This window comes from Seriola lalandi, unplaced genomic scaffold, assembly GCF_002814215.2.
Source record: "Seriola lalandi dorsalis isolate HSWRI2012SDOR001 ecotype SW California unplaced genomic scaffold, Sedor1 jcf7180002054673, whole genome shotgun sequence".
Taxonomy (NCBI): Eukaryota; Metazoa; Chordata; class Actinopteri; order Carangiformes; family Carangidae; genus Seriola; species Seriola lalandi.
In genome coordinates this window covers 183,281-203,292 of record NW_019525226.1, presented here as the reverse complement: position 1 = coordinate 203,292, position 20,012 = coordinate 183,281, and the positions used below count along the sequence as shown (strand labels likewise).

Here is a 20,012-nt window from a genome sequence, read left to right as displayed (position 1 = left end):
GTGGAGTTTAGCTTCTGACATCAATTACAAAAAGCGAGAAATGGAAAACTCCAAAGATTTCACACATGTTTCAACCACACAGCATAAACTGTGTGCTCCTTTTATTCATACTGGAAAATCCACCAATGTGGCTTTTCCATGCAGCATTCAGCACATGTGTGGTTCAGGAATTTGTAGGTTGTTCAGATTCGGTAGCAAGAAACCCTTTATGGAAGGAGTGACTAGAATGACATCCTGTGAGAGTTCGTCGCCTCTGCATCTGTACACACCTCTATAGATATTCAAATTTTCCATGTGTGAAACACTGGTAGGTTTTGTAATGTCTGTGGTGCTAACCTTGAATCTGCACTGCACTGCACATTTTTACTTTTGATGGGTTGGTGGGGGTAGAACTTTTTTATATTACTCACCCAGTATTTTTAAAATCTTATATTAGTCACCAAGCAGCTTAAAGTTACTTCTAACTCATACCTGTAGGATAAGGAGCGACCAGTGCTTCAATGAAAAAGCAGGGCAGCGTCTAACCTGCACATGGGCATCTTAACTGGCATTTTTTCATGTTTTAACCCTTTCATTTACCAGGAATCCAGAACAGTTACTGAGAACTGTAGTTCAAACTGTTCTTTTCAAACCGCTCTTTCAGAATTTTGAATAATTTTTCCCACCTTTTAGGCAGCTGTTGGTCTAAATTTAATTTTATACAATGTAAAAATCAAATGGCACACAAGTCTTTCTTGAGTAGTGCAATACATTACAGTAAATCTTGTCATTGTGAGGCACTGTACTCATACATGTCAATAAGGAAAACTTTAAGTTCATCGTGATTGATGACACACCTGAAACAAGTTTAAATTGCTTTGTAATAATTATGACTCATACACCATATGGAAATCAATGGAAACCACTGGCTCCCTGGAAAGAAGGAAAAATACTACAAAAGTGGAAAATCTGCAGCTTGCTTTGAAAAACTGTCAGCAGTAAAACACGTATATGATTTGTAGTCTTGACTTTCTAAAAATAATCACATGTTGATACTGTAATTGTTTCCCACCAAGGTGATCTTTCTTGTACCACTGAAAACAACATGCAGTTTGATGTGTGTGTACAGCTTATGAGAGATCGACATTACTAAGATTAGTTAACCTTTTCAAGTGGTAACCCACTTCTTGAGTGGTCCTGTTTCTTGTGGATTAGCATCATGACAAAATCCAACTACGCTCTGTGGTTTCTTGTCTCCTAGATTAATTTCAGACCACAGCGGAACAGGCTGAACTAGAGGGTTTTGCACTTTACAGTAGATACGATTGCTGTCTGATCTTTGAGTAGCCAATGGAGGACCATTTTGGGTAAGTCAGAGGAAGAGTGTTGATGGTCTTCAGCAAACGTTGCAGTGTTAATGATGATTTTAACTTGTATAAATTCACCTGATCCCCTGTCCCTAATCCTGACTCATGAAGCATCTCAACACTGATTCTTTTTAGGATTTTTTTTCTTAACAGAAACCTTTCCTTTTCACCATTTAAAATATTCTGCATGTTCATTCAGATATGCTCCATTCTTGTACATGCACACAGAGTAGCTGTGTAATCCAACACTGGCAACATCTAATATGTGGTGCTTTAGACCAGATGTTTAAATCTAATGTCTAAATGGGCAGATGCAAGAAAAACTGATGAGAAGAGAAGAAATATATAGAAATAATTTTAGATTAAATATAAGAATTTCATTTCACATCCATACAATCTCATTTACATCAATAAATACAGAACAGAACCATTCATAAATTTACCATAGAAACAAACAATAACACACATGTATATGGAATTTAATAAATTATAGTTTAGGAATGTGGTCTTTGTGTCTCAAAACCACAAAAAAAGTTATCAGTCCCGAGTATTTAACAGTGTTCTCAGTAGATTTATATCCACGTCCATCCATTTACTGAGTTCCCACTCTTTAGCTTAGGTCCATGCACATGCTCATATAGAAGTCCTACAGTTTGTACATCCCAAAGGTTGTGGCTATGTCATCGTAGTCCACCAGTGAAAGGTTTTGTACCCAGACACTGAGCTGGTCTCCTTTCTCGAGTGTGACCACCCTTCCATGCGTGGCTGTGCACAATTGAGGGATAGATTCTTTCTCTCTGTGCAGACTGCAGGAGGCCTGCATCACAGTCTTCTCTTCTCCTTTTTCGTCTTTCCTCAGCTTGACTCTGCTGGCTAGTGGGGCCATTAAGTCGCTCTTGGTGAAGGTCACTGTGGAGTAGACGTAGTATTCACCAGACTGCAGGATAGTCAGCCAGCTCTTGTGGTAGTAGTTGATGTTCCTACGAATTGAGTGGTCCATGTCCCACATGAGATAGCCAGCTGGAGAGACAGGGGGAAGGGTTTATATTATTTATATATCATTTTATATCAATTATTATTGAAAATATTTTACTCTTCTAAATAGATTTTTAGCTATTTATGGTTGCATTTAAAAAAAAATCAAAATCTGTAATTTTTATAGTTTCTTACCTGAAGATTTCTTTGGTGCTTTGCTGTCGACTACCATGCCTGCCAAGGTTTTGTAGGCACTTCTCTGTTCTTCTGATGAGGAAAAAGCAGCTGGAGAAAAGAACAAACATCTGGTCAGAGTCATTTTTCAGAGTGGATTTTTGTAATCAACTTAATGTATAAAATTACTTTCAGGAAGAAATAAATGAAATGAATTTACCTTGTCCTTCAGCTGAGGGAGGTCTTTGCTGTAGGAATGAATAAAGTAGATCAGTAAAACATCCTGAACATAGAGTTCCCTATTAAACTTATTATTTATGTATAATATTCATAAGCATACGGCTTCCACTCTTTGTTCACTAAATGCTCTCCTTGTAACAAGATACTGTACTGACACCTAACCTGCTTGTTCAAGAGCATTTCCTGTGTTTCAAATATGTGAATTTAGACAGATCTATTTCAGTACCTTAGTGTGGTCAAAACCATTCACAGTGCTGTAGACAGTTACTTCATGTGTTAGTTTAGAAATGCAACTGAAAGATATCTGTAATAAAAAAGTTTTGTTTGTTGTAATCTAAAATTAACTAAATTAAATTAAATTAAAACTTGGTTTTTAAGTGTAATACTAATTGAAGTTGAAATTTTTTCATTAACAATATTGTTTTTTTTCTATAAGTTATCATCTTTATAAAGTAAATGCAAAGTAAAATGTTTTAACTTGTAATGGCTTGGAATATTACTTTGTAATTGCAACCAAGACATCTTAACTGTACTTCGTTAAAATCTTTGTTTATAAGAGAAACTTTTTACCATTTTGTCATTGTAGTACAGATAGATGAATCCTCCGACAGACAGCAATAAATGCAGCACCACTACACCAACCAAGAATCGGATGAGAGGCTTGCTGTGGCCTGGTGATGGAAGGGGAGTTGGGATGAGGACCGGGTGAGACCTGTTGAGGCGCGGCGGCACCGGCGGTGGAGCCAGGCTGGTCTGGTAAGTGTTGATCATGGTAGAGAGGAGCGGTGAAATCTAGATCTGCCTGGTGTCCGTGACATCCCATGCACTTATGAACTGCTGCTCTCTCGAGCAACTGAGTTTTACTCTTGTTACTTCCTGGAAGCTCTGAAGTCTGCATGGTACAAATCCAAAAGAGATGTGACCTTTGGTGAGTACATGTGTGTATGTGTGCATGTGAAATACCTTGTTGCATTTTTTTCCCTTCCTCTCTGACATGTGTACCTAAATTCCTCAAAATGTGACTTTGCATTACTCAGTATTTCTGTATCAGTGTGGCAACTCACCTGTTTTTGGCAAATAGGGTACAAATTCCTATGAAGTGTATTATAATGTATGACATACAATACATAATAGAATTTAAAGTTGGCAACATTACACAGAGCGTACTGGAATGCCTTTTTATTAAGTGCTCACAAAGGACCGCAGCAGCAGCAAACAGATATGATTTAAAGAGTCATACTAAAAGCAGAAAAGTACACATTTACTACACACACTACTCTTAATAAAAAATCAATGTCATGGTTCAGTGACCACTACACAAAATCAGACTGTATGACCATGCACTCCAAAACGTAACCAAGGAGTTTTTTCTCAAATTTTTACAAAGTTGCTTTGATTATTTGGTTATTTACTTTACATGGAATTCAGAAGGGACACCTTCAAAGAACTATATGCAATGGCCAAATGCCAGGTCAGTACGGCTAAGAGCTTTCTGAAATCTGTTCAGTTCAGTTCAATTTGAAATGACAGGTTTGTCAATATGTAATAACAACCACAGAATATGTGAACTGTACTTGGTTGTGGTGGCACATTCACCTGGTATGTGACCCGCTAATTTCGTTGTACCCACACAGTCTCTTCAAGCTAATGTGAAACATTTTTTTATGTGGCATATTCAACCCGTTAGTCACAGAGTGCTGTAAAAGCAGAAAGCAGCTTAGGATCTTTTACCTGAGTGACAGATAGCTTGGTAGCTAGAGAGATAGATTTTAAAAATCATAATCACAGCAATACTGAGTTAGTGAGTGAGTAGAAAACCACCCAAGACAATGGGTTGTATGACTTAGTGGTAGTGATATTTTTACTGCTGCCATACCACTGCTATCATCTACTCTAACTCTTCTTAAAATTTCATGACAATATTTGTTACTGATTGTTAATAATATGTTTATCCTTTGCAGTTTTGAATGTTGAACTGATAACATTTAGTATGAAATGTGAGTTTCTTCATCCACTGGTACTGCGTGGTTAAAGTTAACCCAGTACAGGTGGTGCTTTTAAACCACATTAAACCTAAAAAACCTAAATATGTATAATATACTGTACTCTATGTATACTGTACAGTGCACACCATAAAAGAACTAGATATGCTATACAATAGAATACATTCATGAATTTGTGTTAAAATAGCATCTCTGATCTGAAGTTTATTTAAGTAGAATTTTTCCAATAAAAAAATGTTTTTCATCTAAAAATTTACACTGACACACATGCAGCCAAAACAACATAAATTGTTTGCTTGTACTTTCACATATGTCTAGTTGTGGGAATGCAACCACTAGGAGAAGACTTCAAATGTTCATATAAATAGCACTTGTTTCGTGTGTCTTTTGCAACGGCTCATAGCTTCCCCCTAGTGGTTCAAATTTTCATCAACTGTAAATATGTACATACAGTATTTACATGAATATACTTACAATGAATATATTAAATGTTGATAAACCCTCTTTTTTTTCCTACTTTTTCGTCAATGTCGTCAGACAATATGTGATAATTTCATTAATAGTGTTAAGTTATATTCGTGTAATTGTTGAACCAGGATCTCTATATGTTAAATTCTGTCCATTAAGTGGCATATTACACAGTACTATATTGTAGTAATTGTGGTGGCTGTTTATTGTGGAAAAGGAAAAGAACTGAGAGACAAGGATGATGCTTCAAAATCAAAGACACCTAAATACTGTATGTCTAACTGATAGGAGGGGGTGGAGTTTATTTTCATGTAAACCATGAAAGACATTCATTGATCTTTGATTTACAGTATATCTGCATGTGCATGCGAGAGAGAAAACTAACATAATGCATTTCCAGAGCTTTCATTCAGAACAGATACTATACATAGTTATATGCATATATGGAAGATCAACAGATGATCAACTTAAATATGCATTTAAGCAGAGGCTGAACTGCATGGCAACGAGTTTACATTTAAATGTTAAATAGTTGACAGTAACATTCATCTTCATATGTAAAATCAAAGGCAAGGTGTTGAGAGAGGGCAGTTGTGTCTTTTAGTTGCACTTTGGACTCTGGACAATAATTCAGAAAAAAAACAAACAAATATTTTTTTTAACTTTCACAGTCTGTCAGATGAAAAAGATGAAAAAAACATTTATGGAGTGTAGTGGACAACAAGTGTGTGGTGGTCATTGTGGCGGCTGCAGAGGGCAGCGTTTCTGGAGCTGCTGTGGATTTGAGGTTGTGCAGAGCTCAGAGAGGCTTGTCTATGAATGGGGAAGAAGCCTGAAAGCTGTGTCCTGGGTGTTGGGTGCACCCCTCTTTGAACAGACTGGGGTTCTCCGTTGCACTTCATCAAGGCCACAAAGCACCTATAAAACTGTGTGAAAGCACAAAATAGAGGATTCATCATTTCCAGTAAGCACTGACTTGGCGGTAAACTTCATGCCTGTAACACCTGATTAAGGGGCGATAAAGAGACACTGAGAGTAAAATGACTGAGACTGAGCTTCCTCTCCACTTTACAATTAAACAGAGCAGAGCAGTCACATGTACTGCAACCAACAGATCTTACATAACATACTTCAGTCTAGTGACAAATGGAGTGAAGATGGGGATTCTGGGTCACCTTTAAATCACCACTCTGCCCAAGTTTCTCACCTGGTTGTTGAAGAACATGTAGATGACTGGGTTGATGACAGTGCTGAACTTGGCTAGGACTGAGGGCACCACACTAGCCATGGGAGTGACCAGTCCCAGCTTACCGAAGGTAGCTATCAGGGCCATGATGCCATAGGGCATCCAGCACAGCATGTAGCAGGACACCATGGATAGCACCATCACCAGAATGTGCTGCTCTCTGCGCTGAGCTGCCATCAGATTGATCTTACCCACCTGGTGATGTAAAAAATGAGGAGAGGAAGGGGTACAGATGTTAAACCTGTCTTGACAAAGATTTTACCAAGTACTGACTTAGATAATGTTTTCAATGCCTCTCCCACATTAATTTCTGTGGGTTCTTTGTTTCTTTATTTACTTTATTTTGTTGCATTCATTATCTTAGTTTGTCATGGGATTGACTACATTAAATCCACACTATGTGTAGTATCTGAAAATGTCTTTCATTGGTGCCATCCAGTGGTACTATCAAAAAAGACACTGTGACACAACAGTGCATGCTGAAACTCTCCTCCCTCGATTCTCAAGGATCCCACCTGTGGACACTGAGATGAATGAAAGCAACACGTTGAGAGCAGCGACCTACACTAATATTGTTTAATTTTTCTATAAATAAAAACCCATCAGAACAATGTGAAAGAGGTTATAATCACAACTCTGGTCACTACCCCATTTTATACATAGCTCACCTCAGCAAGTTCCATTTTCTGATGAAGGCCGTGAGGTGTGAGGTGCTCTGAAAAGGCTGAGTGAACCTTGAGTTGAGATTTTTTGTAATTCAAGATATAGTGGATTTAAAGATGCATTGCAGCAATTTAGTCTTTCCTCAAAAGAGACAGATTACATGCCTTGTTTGGGTCAAGCTCCAAAAACACTAGATCCAACATTTCCCATAATGCATTTCCCTTAATGCAACTCAATAGCATCTTTCCCTGTCTGGTGTTATGTTTTAAAGATATGGGGCATCTTTCACCGAGGACTGCTCGTGATAAGTAAACTGAAATCATTTAATCATTCAGCTTTAACATCCATTTGGGCTTTGGATTCTTTTGTGTCGTGACAAGCCAAAAAAAAAAAAAAACTGAACTTTTTTTTCATTTTGTGCTATTTATCAATTGTCCCCCACTGTTTCATAGACAAAAGAATGACTGCTGGATCTAGTGGATCAAAGACCCAGTAATGGTCATGTCACAGTAACCATAGAAGCACTCATTAAAAAATACCACATGGTTAAAGTTTGGTGAGCAGCAGCGTGGCCATTGCACATGCTCTGGTGTGTTTCATTACATCTTTCCTGCTGGTTTCATCCTGATGTACTGTGGCTGTGGGCTAAAATTAGCTCAGGTATATCAAAAGCCAAGTGGTTAAAGCGCTGCCTCGTCTGCCGTGACTGTCACTTCCTCAGTATTGATTTCATACGCCTGTGGTCACTGCCTTGTGTAATTATCGTTGTTATACTCATCTGGGTGCTTCAGAATGAGAATGTCTGCCTGGTGAACGCGGCCCTCCTTTCTGTCGGATTACTGCACATCTTTCATACACTCAATTAAACTTCGTCTTGTATGTAATTAGGTCATAACCTTTGTTGCTTTGTGTCCTCCATCACCTATCATGCAATAACTATTCTGACGACGTTCAATCAGCAGTGATTTCTGCATGGCTGATCTTTTGTTCTTGTTCTCACTATTACCCACAGAGAAATTATGACAAGCATCTCAATTAAATCACCCCAGCAAATGACCTAATACACAATTCTGTCATATTTCAACAGAGACTAAAATATGATAAATAAACTCAAGAGTGCTACAGAATTGTGCTCCAGTAGATAAATGGAAATACATTTTTCCTTTTGTTTTGGAAAAAATTCTATATTTTGTGTTGAAATAGGTCCATTGTCAATACATCAAGACACAATTATGTAAGAATAAATCTCAAAAATGTGTGAGTTTGTAGAAGAAGCTTTATAGACAGCATGGTGAATACAATCTAAATGCGATGCTGTCATGTGGAGAAAAAAAAATTCCAAGCTCGATCCACACTGATGCTGTTGATATAAATGTCATCTCTCCTTCTGACGTGTCTTTTTCAGTCACCTATGAGAAGCTACCAGAATGCGCTGCACACTGATTGCTCTTGTTTCTAAAAAAAAGCCTAAGGCAGGGCTCTCAGTTGGAGGGCGACTAGTGCGTGGCTGAGCCCCCATTCAATGGCACAGTAATCAAATCAGCAAAGCCCTTATATGCTCTGACTCCCTCGGGTGCACAGAGCTTAAAAAAAAAAATGGAGGTGTTTATATAAAAGCAGGTATCCATTAGTAACGGGTTGCTTCCACGATCTAAAAATACCTTCTAGGTGATTCATTAATAGGAGTAGTAGCAGCAAAGTGCATTGAGGGACCCAACACTAATTTGGAGCCCTTTATCATCACTTATTTGTGAGACTGGCAAGCTTATGTAAACCCCACCGAGATGGGGATGAGTCACTGGAAACTGAGAGGGGGTCATTGCCCTCAAGAATGCTGCCAGGCTCTGAAACCCCACTCGCTCCTCTGAAGATGCTGCCCATCATTCCTTCTCCTGCTGGATAAATTGATTGTAAAACTGTAAACACAGAGCTGTGGCCTCTAGGATTATCTGGCTTGATGCTCCTTGAAATTACCTTAAAAAAAAAGAAAAGAAAATGTGACCAAGTGTTAGTGGGATTTTGACAGCCATCACTCAAATCTGAGCTGCGATCTTACGTCTCAAGAACACCTTGACAGCTCAAGAGTCACAATGGAGCCCAATTTATCAGAGTTATTAAGGCTTATAGCTGAGCAGACTGTGAAAGGCAGCATTTTGAGCACATTATCCTATACAGCTCTATACATGCAGTCTGTACCATATGTGTTTTATACTGAACCTTTGTAAACGTGTATATGGTTTTCTGTCAGGTAATGTAAGTGATTGTACAGTGTGTCCAGCCATAGCAAATGCAATAACAAAGGTACAGCCACACCTATTTCAGTGACATAATAAAGCTTCAAACAAAGAAGGAAATGTGAAACAACTGTGACAAAAAAAGGGGGGAAATAGATTTGAATGGAAACACTTCAGGAAGGATTTTCAGTGGAAAAGTCGTCAATACACCACAGACGTAGCTGAAACCACACATAGGTATCTAAATTTAGATCCAAGCCGCTTTAACTCCAGCTGCCATCTGTTTTCAGTGATTTTCTCATTTGTGCTATTTTATGGGAAGACGTTCCCATTCCCTCTTGCACATGAATGAGAAAGTATGTACACATACAATAATACAAACACTGAAATTCAAAGAAAGCAATGGCCCCTTGACCTAAACTTTGCGTCGTATGCGTTCTTTTTTGTTTTTGTGTCCCCTATAAAACACACTGCATAAAAAACAATCTATTAAACAAGTTTTATGTGTGTTTTGTATAATGTCAGTAAAAGAGTTACTTGTACAACTCCTAAAATTTTTTTTTTTTTTTTTTTTTAAATATTGTCGGTGTATCTGTGAATCAAAGCAGTTTTCAGTAGATGATATGTTAATGATACTTTACATCTGGTTAGTAAGCTGTTAGTCCTATGTCAGGCACGTTAGACCGACTGATGTGTTGAATGTGGCAAGTTCTTTTTAAGTGTGTAACAGGTTAGTATGCACTCACCCTCCTGATTGCAATCAAGATTCGGCCATAAGAGTAGACCATGAGTAGAAGGGGCAGCAGCAGGCAGAAGATGAAGAGACACAACACATAAGAGATGCTGGTGGGCGAGCGGAGGTGCCACTGCACAGAGCATGTGGTCCCGGGTCCCTCGGGCCCATAACTGCTCCACCCCAGGAAGGGTGGCAATGTCCAGAGGAGAGAGTAGAGCCAGGAGCCTCCGACACAGAGCCAGGCCTTCCTGAAGTTGGAGATGTCAACCTGGGAGGAACGCAGCACAGTGGTGTAGCGCTCATAGGAGAGAACAGACAGGGACACCAGGGACACAATCCCTTATGAAGCAAAATAGGAGAAAACACACAGAATAAGTTAAATATAATAATCAGAGAGCAATTTTTAGTTCATCTTTGGAACAATGCTTCTCATTTTTCCACCAACAATTCTTAACTGGTTCGCTCGGTGGAGGGACAGTTCATGCCCAACCTGCCTTGCAGTTTCATGTAATTTCATTACATCCTAATGTAACCTAAGTGCTTTATATTATACCTTTACAACAAGGCAAAACTTTCATTTGAAGCTGTATGCGACCATCACATGATATTATTGAAACATGTGCCCTCTCACCGCTGTTGATCCTCACCAATCTTAGACAGTGAGGCACTAAATGTACTGTATAAATTAGTGGAGTAATTATAGTGTAGAAACGAGTGACTGACAGGACGTCACTGAAGACTAGCTCTGTAAATGACTGAGGTGACTGTGGGTCATCTGAATGTGTGTGGAAAAGTGTTCCTTTCTCCTTTTATTGTGACAGAAAATCTTAAGACCAAAAGACCCTCAAAGAATAACCCACTTCTCACACGATGTTCAGCTGCAGTCATCACTGTGCCTTTTCGCTGCCTCTGTGGATGGCAACAAAGGTGTATCAGTTGGTCCACTACTTTGGTCCAGACTGAGGGATCTGAACAACCGTTTGATGGATTGCCAGAGATATTCATAGTTTATACACATTGAATCCTGATGACTTTGGTGATCAACAGCTGACTTTTCCTCTAGCACCACCACAAGGTTTCAATCTGTGGTTTTGAGAGAAATGTCTCAAAAACTACTGGATGGATTGCCATAAAATTTGGTACAGATATTCATGGACTTGAAATTCCATTTAGCGCTATAGTCACGTTAATACATTTCCCAGAATGCCTTCAGACTGCATAAAGAAGGTACAATCTTGCTAGCCTCAACTCCTCACCTACACGAATGACTGTTGATAATTAAAAAAGTGAGCTTCACTGTCAAACCTTCTTGGTTAGTTAGATTGTGGGTTGGATTTGTCCTTTAACAATGTTTGTGGATGTGTGTGTGAAAAAGAATTTTTGTACTGTCCTTTAAATGCTTTTGTTTCTGTTTTATTGTCTTTTAAATGCAATTTTCATGTCTTCTTAATGTCTTACCTTTAACTTAGCAGTTCCCTCTGTAAAGCACTTTTAAATAGCCTTGTGTCTAAGTGGTGCTACATAAATGAAATTGCCTTGCCATATTGAAGGGCATGTAAATGTGTGTGTTAACTGTGACGCATCAGTAGGATGATGAGATAATACAAAGTTTTCTTTTGTCCAACAAATACAAAGACAGGATGTGCATTTCTAACTCAGCTGCTAAAATCTTTGAACTGAAATATTTCATTATAGTTCTTACACGCCCCGTATAGGCCTACAGTATATGTTCCTGTATGCTGCCTATAGAGGGGCTGGTGCTCAGGATTCAACAGAATAAGAGGTCAAAGGAGCAAAACCAAATGAACTCCATAAAATGTCACATTGGACCTGAATCATCTGCACAGGATGAATAGACTGCAACAGTATACTGTCTCTCACTGTCACTGGCTTCCATGTGTAGCCTCATAATAGCCTAGTTATGTTTTGAATCTCAGTGTTGTCTTCGGTCTTAAAATAGCCAATCAACTGTATTGATGATACATATCAATTTAAAATGAATGGAGAAATCTTTCTTCTCTGACGCCCTTCTGTTTGACTCAAATCGGTGACACTTGAACTGCAGCATGGTTGTTTTTGCTTTAATTAGCAAGTGGTGGAAATTAGTTCTGTAATTTTGAGATAATAGTATTTTCAGATTATGCTATGTTTATGATTTTACACCACTACATTTCAGAGAGAGGTATTGTAATTTTGATCCTACTGCACTAACTGTATACTTATAACTATATGCTACTTGCACATTAAGATTTTACATATAAATTGCAAGATTTAAAGTATGCTATATTATTACAGCAGCTTACATGGACTACATCAATAATGATCTAATATTAATAATACTCTAAAAGGTTCTATGTACTTTTACTTTTTGATATCTAATATTTGGCTGATAATAGTTTTGCACTTTTACTTTACAATTTTGAATGCAGGACTTTTATTTGTAAATTTGTATTTCTACACCCAAGTGTTGCTACACTATTATCAAAGGATCTAAATACTTCTTCCACCACTGCCTTTAACAAAGTCAGTATCCCCAACTTGTTGAATTCATCATAAAAGTTACTACTTTCAACACAAGTTGGTGGAAAGAGTAAACAGATATATTCAGAGTCTATATTTGCAGGTGTCACTTACCGAAGAGGGAGTTGGCGAACCCGTACCACTTACAGCCGTACTCTCCAATGAGCCACCTCCCGTGCAGACTCGCAGCAAAACTGAAGGGTGTCCCGAAAACGCAAACGAGGATGTCGCTCAGGCTGATGTTCAACAGGATGAGATTGATGGGCGTCCAGAGAGAGCGAAACTTTGCGAACACGAGCAGAGTGAGGAAGTTGTTGAGGATTCCCGCGACTAGAATGAAGCCGAGGCATACTGCCACCACTGTGTGGCCAGTCCGGCTCAGCCCGCCGGGGCTGTGGGACGCCGGGGTGTCCCGCAGGGTGGCGTCGGTGCTGAGGCTGGAGCTGGAGAGGGAACTGTCTGTGGTGCTGAAATTGCAACCGCGCATGTGGACGACCATAGCAATGGGAGGAGAGCAGAGGGCTGGAGCTGGACACACACAGGGAGAAGCTCAAAGTCCCTCACAGACCCGCTACAGCAGCTCCACGCGCTGCGAGGGCCGTTATTACACAGTTATTAGAAGTCGAGAGAGTTGAGTGTGCCCTGTGCTCTTCTTTATACCTGCACCCTTACAATAAATGCAAATACCCCCACCCCTTCTCTCTGCCTCACGCAAACACATACTTCTTCCTTTCTTAGAATCTCTCCAGTTATTACAGTCAGTCCTCTTGATCACAATGCCCTGTGTAAATAGAATAAATCCACCAATTAATTGCTTTCCAGCTGCAAATTCAATGCCTTTCAAGGCACTGTGCTGAGCTTATTTTAAGACGTGAAATAAATTCGCATAGTTCCACCGACTTCACTGGGTTTTCGAATTTTTCACGGCAGATATAGACCAGATCAAATGATTGTCCAAATTGAAGTTGTGATTTTTTACAGTCACACTGGAGAGAATTACTCCCAGCGTTCCCCTTAGGGAATACGAACTTTGGTTGCGTGACTTTGCTAAGCTCTGCATTTCATATTCATTGCTGCTTTCTGTGCCAGACTGTTTCTGTGTGCAGCTGCATACAGCTGCTTCAATTGAGCACAAAGTAAGTCACCGACAAAGGAAGTTTCGCACCTGCTCAGCATTCTTTCTGCACAGCATCCAATACTATAAACCACCCACTGTTTATGTGTGTTGTATTCTATTTAAATTACAGTAACCATTTTCCAAGTTGTCCTTACAGTCAGCATTATGCAAAGTTACAGAGACTTGAAACCCATTTAAGACGATCCGTGTAGAAAAGTTGACTGAGTTCCGTCATTGTTGCATGCAGTGGAGACAGCTGCATTGACATAAAATGATAATATCGATCTGACAACAACAAAAGCAGAAGTGATGTTCACAGCAATGGGCTATTTCATTACTTCATTCAAGAATGTATGAACTAATGGAAACCAAAGGATGCTAGTACAGAAATAAACATTCTGAACAATATGACACAATATGCCATGCCTTATGTACTATTATAGTAGCCTAAGTTGTAGAAAATGTAAGCTGCTATGATTAACATTTTCTTTAACATGGTTTTCACTCATAAAAAGATTTTTCAATTTTAAATCTGAAAAGGGGCTGGAAGCAGGGGTGTTGCTAGCTTTCAAGACACTGGGAGCTTAGCCCAGACCTTTGCAGGGGGGTCCAGGATCTGCATCACTGTTATTGACAACATTGATTGAACAGACTGGTTTAACATATGCTGTATAGGCTTATGTATTTAATCTGAGAAGATTGAATTGTTTTGTTTATCTTTTATTGCTTGATTAGTAACCGTGACGTATTCCCGTGGCTTCTGCATCAGTTTGAGTGACTTAGCGGACTGACCAATGAACACCAAGCTCTACCTACATGAATGACACTTCATTAGTTCCTACACCAACAGTCATCCCACCCTCTGTCTCTCTAAACACTGGTCAAACACAAATACACACAGAGTTTCTATGGCTCGACAGCAGGGTGATATCAAGCCCTGGCAAACTTTTTTTGCCCCTCAAATTACATTCGGGGCAAAGCTCTGAATGAACCTAATGATGCCACTGGCTGGAAGCATATATACACTTACTTCCTTATTGAGAAATTCTGTATCAGGCCTCGTGCCCCGACCACCACCGTTGCTAGATCAAGGTTGACCAGAGAAGAGCAGAGCATATGAAGTTGGTTAGTGGAAGAAACATCAGAGGGATTTAGCTTTACATGTCTGAGCCAAGTCAGACCCAGACTCAGATCCTGATGAGAAGTTTGTTGGCACCAAAACTGGCAACTAGCAGATGCATCAGAACAATAGGTGAAGTTAGCATCTTGTTTACATTAATGTTGTTTGTTAGCTTGTATATGACAGTGGCTGACACAGAGTTTTATATTCACAGAGATTTATGCTAATGCAAACCATTGCTCTCTGTACTGACAAGGTTACAGTTTATTTTGACGGGACTAGTTCCTTAGGATTGTGACGTATGAAACCCTGGCTGTCTGGAAATACTCAGCCATGGCATTGTTTGCTTATTTCGCTCATGATATGTTTTGTATTATATAAAAAACACCATATGCACATGTTAACAAGGTTGAACACTTGATTTTTATTGGAGGGGGGTTTTAAATTTGCAAAAACAACAGTATTGCCCTTTAATAACAGAGCAAAATGTCATACTATTGTTTTTCATTAGACCCAGATAAAAGGACTCAAACACTGGATAGAATTGTTCATCTGACACACCAAACACCCCCCTTCTTCTTCAGCCACAGATCAGCCTGATTATGCCTGACACAAGGGAGGAAGAGGGATTATGGATTCAAGCATGAGTGGCTACTGAATCCATGCCTGCCTCCTGGAGAAATGCAGATTGTCTGCTGTTCCTCCTCCACACCTTCTGTCAATCTTCTTTCTATATACAGTATCTCAAAAAATATACCGGAAAGATTTGTCAATTGTTAATAAGAAGTCCCTCCAATCCATACCTGCTATGTCTTCTTTCCTGATTCTGGCTTTGTTACACCACTGACTCCATGTGAGCCCTCTGAGCTCTGTAAGGCAAAGAGGAATAAACTGTTCTCCTAATAGGCACCTGCCTTTATTCTGATCTTGAGTTGGAAGACCGCAGGGTTTTGTTTCAGATATACTCTGGACTGTATTTTTACTCCTTTTTATCCATTTTTATATTTGTATGTGCACCAACATACATAACAAACTCAAACCTCTAGCAGCTAGAGTGAAGTATGATACTTACAGAGGTGATTCGGCCCCTTGAGGTGGGTCAAGGATGATGGTTCCTTGGTTCCCACACTGTCCTAATTGTTTTGTTTGAAATGCATTATCTCTATGATGCTGTCTGAAGTGAAGCTGAAAGAGCTGTATTTTCCAAGTGAATGTCATATGAGGATCATGGAGACTGTCCGTTTGACAAAGAGAAACTCTGACACGTGGCGAAGACAGCCAGGGACACAATGAACAAGACCTCTTTTAGAAGCCTCTCTCTTAACACTAAAGAAAGGAAATTCGATCCATTAGAGGGCTCATCTTACAGATTCCTTCAAAAGTTTTAACTAACCAGATTTGTATAAATGTAAAATGATTTAGCTGATAACAGTTGAAGCTGCTTATTAAATCAGAATCACTTTACTTTTCTTCTCCTGTTTAGTTGTTCTGTTACTTTTTTCGGCAGTTTTAATCCTTTTTTTTATTTCAAGGACGCATGTTTCAATAATACATGTGCTGTGGCTTTGAAATGACGAAACAAAAACGTTACTAATCAAAAAGACTAGTTTCTATACAGCTGATGTAACTCTGATTTAATCTGTTTGCAAGAAACCTGAGAATCATACATCCACTTTGGAGGAAGCAATGAGGAATGTAGTTCACGTAAACTGTAGCATGAACCATGCAGTTTACCCCTTTTTTTTTTAATAGATTTAAACATTACCATCTAGAGATTAAAGATTAAATGTGCATTCAATAAAAGTTCTTTAAATGCAAGATCAGTCCTTACCATAACGTAAAGAACATAAGCGATCTAGAAGGAGAGAAATTTGAAAGGGATTTAGCTGTATCCCCTCTGAAGACAAAGTTCAACTGAGGGATTTTCCTCCACATTTGCAACAGAACAAATTCAATCTGAATACATATTAGTTTAAGAAGAGGATCCAGTTATCCAGTTGCTTTGAAAAAGGGAGAAAAGGAGACACAAATCCAACAACAAAGACCAATACTAATTTTTGATATTTTACTAATTGTCAAGTTTCTAACCTTTTAAAGATTTAAATAATTCAACAATTCACTAAGAATATTCTATCTGCAACACTGGTAGAAATACCAAAAACAACTCACCGTGATTTTTTCCTAGCTCTTAAGCTGTTTGTGCAAAGATCATATGAAATATCATCAAGGACATTCTGAGAAAATCAACAGAAAGATATTGACTATACTGAAGGAAAGGTTAGAGAGTGGGAAGATCAATTAAAGAACTCTGAGAATTAAATAATCTCAGAATACCTAAAAAGACACAGCTAAGGTTCAGCTACTGACTGATTATATCACTGGATTGTTTTGTCAAGCTGATATTGTCTGAGTTGGGTCTTAATGACGCTGGTGTAATTGGATTGAGCAGGAAAACAAGTCCTGTTTTGTGTTAATTATGCCAGTTAATGGTGTTGTCTTGAAGACCACTGTATGTTAAATACCATCTTCAGTAAGTTTTCAGTGGTGAAATGACAAATTACCATATGAATAGTGACCATACTGAAATTCTGGGGAAGTTTGTACTATCATACATATTCATATTCATATTAGACAGTTTCTGCATAATAGAGGCATTTAAGGACAATGAAACATTATGTGCATCATTTTATATTTGCAAGCAATGTAACCTAACTCCTATTTTTTTTTTCAAGTTACTGAAATTAACATCGTGCAATGCTTTCACAAGATAAAACCGAATGGAAGCCCTTATCTCATAATTATGACTTAGTATCTCATGATTACAAGAAAAGATCTCATAATTATGAGAAAAGGTTAATTTGGTTATCAATCTTTGCTATTTGAGAAGACTGAGGAATTATGGAGCTACTTGATTTAATCTGCTTCTCTTTCCCTCTCGGTTTAAGATGGTGGGAAGTATTAATGTCACTGAGGATGGTATTAGAATTATTTGGCAAGTTGTTTCTTTTTATACGGAAAAGCATTGCATTCACAGAAGAAAAATCTTGTAATTACTATTTTATAATTACACAAAAAGATTTCACAAATACAAGCTCCTTAATCCTAATGATCCTAATTATGAGAAAACTATCTCATAATTATGAGATAATGTAGAATTAAGGTTGCAGAAATAGGAACACTTCAGATCTCTCCAGTATCGCTGTCAGTACATCCAATGGTAACTAATAAAAAGTAACTGTTAATAGCTCATTTGGCTTAATTAATTTTCCAAAATGTAAACAAATATAGGCAAAAAAAAATTGTTGTTGCCCACAACAGTGCAACTCACTGAATCTGTGGCAACATTATATACTACTTCCTGTTTCTGGTAAAAGTTTACAACTACTACTGTCTCAACCCAGGGAGTCAGAGATGAAGTCAAGGTGAAGAATCAACAAAAACTGAACATTATGACCATCATGAAGGAGGATTCATTGCAGAACTGTTAGTTTTAGCTAGATGTACCTAATAAGCTGCCAACTCGGGATATAGGAGAAGTGTATATAGACTATATAAGCATCATGCACGTATGCTTTTGTGCTTCATTTTTGCCAACAAATGTGTTATGAGTATGTCCGATTCCAACCAGTGACAATAGCTTAGATAGTTCCAAGCGCTGGCATTGTCCCATTGTAACACAGACATTGTTTAAATGCTAAAGCCTGATTTTGAGATGCTTGGCCCCTGGACACAGACACATGAAAGGCCTCCTATTCCACCAGTGTCTGCACCTGGACGAGAGTCCATGAGCCCTCTGGAACACTGCCCAATAAGCCCATTTGGTAACCCACCCATGGTTTATGCAGTACCAGATGGGAAGAAACTAATATTAGCACAACACCATCAATAATCCACCCTCGTCATATGGAGACAGATTCTCCTCCATCCGAGGCCATAATTGGTGTCTGCAGTTAGATGTGGATACTGTTGTCATGCTGCATGACTGACAATTAAAAAGAACCAGTTGGTGAACTGACACTAAACATATCAGACTCATCGACTTATGATGTGTCACACATGGATAATCCCTGCGTCATCATGATCAGAAATGAATAAGAAGGAGGTAGAAACGGTCGAAGGTAAAAACAAAGATTAGTATTTCAGTAGTAAATCTCTCTTTTCAAGCACATGAATTTAAAAACTCTTCACTGGTTCACCAAAATTAAACATCTCAAATTTGCTTGGGTCAAAATTTTATACAGACATTCATGGTGAGCAGACATGGAGTCCCTTTACCGATCTGATCAGCGCGTTCCTCTTCAATTCAATTAGATTAGTACAAAACTCCAAATACTTACAAAACTAATAACATTGGCCTCAGCTATACTTTGTGTTCCCTGCTGATTAGATCATGTTAGCACGCCAACATGTGAAACTAAGATGGTGAACATAGTAAACATTACACCTGTCATTGTCACCATTGTCATTGTGAGCATGTTAGTGTGCTAATTATAGCATTTAGTTCAAAGCACCGCTCTGCTGCTATGGCTGTAGGCCATTAACCTTGCTAACAAGATGTGATTATGTTAAAATGAGCAGTATGCTGCTAGACCAGACTTTACTACATCATGACCTACTTTCAATCCTAACTTTCTCTTATCTGAAGTCAGAAAAACTTCAACTATCTTAACACCTTTGAAAAATTTTCCTCTGGTTGTGGAACTCTAATAAATCTTCTCGGCAAAGCCAAAGGTAAAGCTGTCATTGACAGAGCCTAACTCAAGGTGTGAAGATAATAATGACAACACACTAACAAATCTCCACTTACATACACCCACTGTAGTCACCACAGATTCAGTTAGGGTACTCTCGCAACATCTTCTTGTGGGTCACTAAATGAAATAGGTCATGTGGATGTGTAAAGTGGTAAAAGCACAAACAGATGAATGGAGCTGAGAAAACTTGGGGTGGTGATGATGATGAACAGAGTGTGTCCTGAAAAACCTGTTTCTGTATAGACTCATTTGCAGCCTGACACTTTCTGTTGAGTCTAATGCAGCTGTGGTGAGTTCACTCCGCACAGCTGCAAATATCAATTCAACTATAACATAACCACAAATCTACACCTGTACCTGGGATGGAGTTTGGAAGACAAACTTGACTGTCAATTATAGAGATCTTCAACAATGAA

The 20,012-nt window shown here is 38.6% G+C and overlaps 2 protein-coding genes across 3 annotated transcripts; both read right to left on the bottom strand.

The window, feature by feature from the left end:
- Positions 1–64: 64 nt before the first annotated feature.
- cd40lg (CD40 ligand) lies at positions 65–3,577 on the bottom strand. The gene is made up of 4 exons (XM_023421634.2): positions 3,306–3,577; positions 2,716–2,743; positions 2,517–2,606; positions 65–2,366 (listed from the first exon to the last, which is right to left on the bottom strand). Exons 1-4 carry the CDS (start codon positions 3,504–3,506, stop codon positions 1,993–1,995), a joined length of 693 nt encoding a protein of 230 aa, XP_023277402.1. The 5' UTR covers positions 3,507–3,577; the 3' UTR covers positions 65–1,992.
- Positions 3,578–5,502: 1,925 nt separating this feature from the next.
- Positions 5,503–13,104, bottom strand: tmtops3a (teleost multiple tissue opsin 3a). Of its 2 annotated transcripts, XM_087178063.1 has the most exons (5): positions 12,720–13,104; positions 10,092–10,424; positions 6,939–6,946; positions 6,414–6,647; positions 5,503–6,132 (listed from the first exon to the last, which is right to left on the bottom strand). In XM_087178063.1, exons 1-5 carry the CDS (start codon positions 13,102–13,104, stop codon positions 5,908–5,910), a joined length of 1,185 nt encoding a protein of 394 aa, XP_087034189.1. In that variant the 3' UTR covers positions 5,503–5,907. The 2 variants fall into 2 exon arrangements, with proteins under 2 accessions (XP_087034189.1, XP_023277379.1); XM_023421611.2 differs by lacking the exon at positions 6,939–6,946 and having other exon boundaries at positions 10,096–10,424.
- Between the last annotated feature and the right edge of the window lie 6,908 nt (positions 13,105–20,012).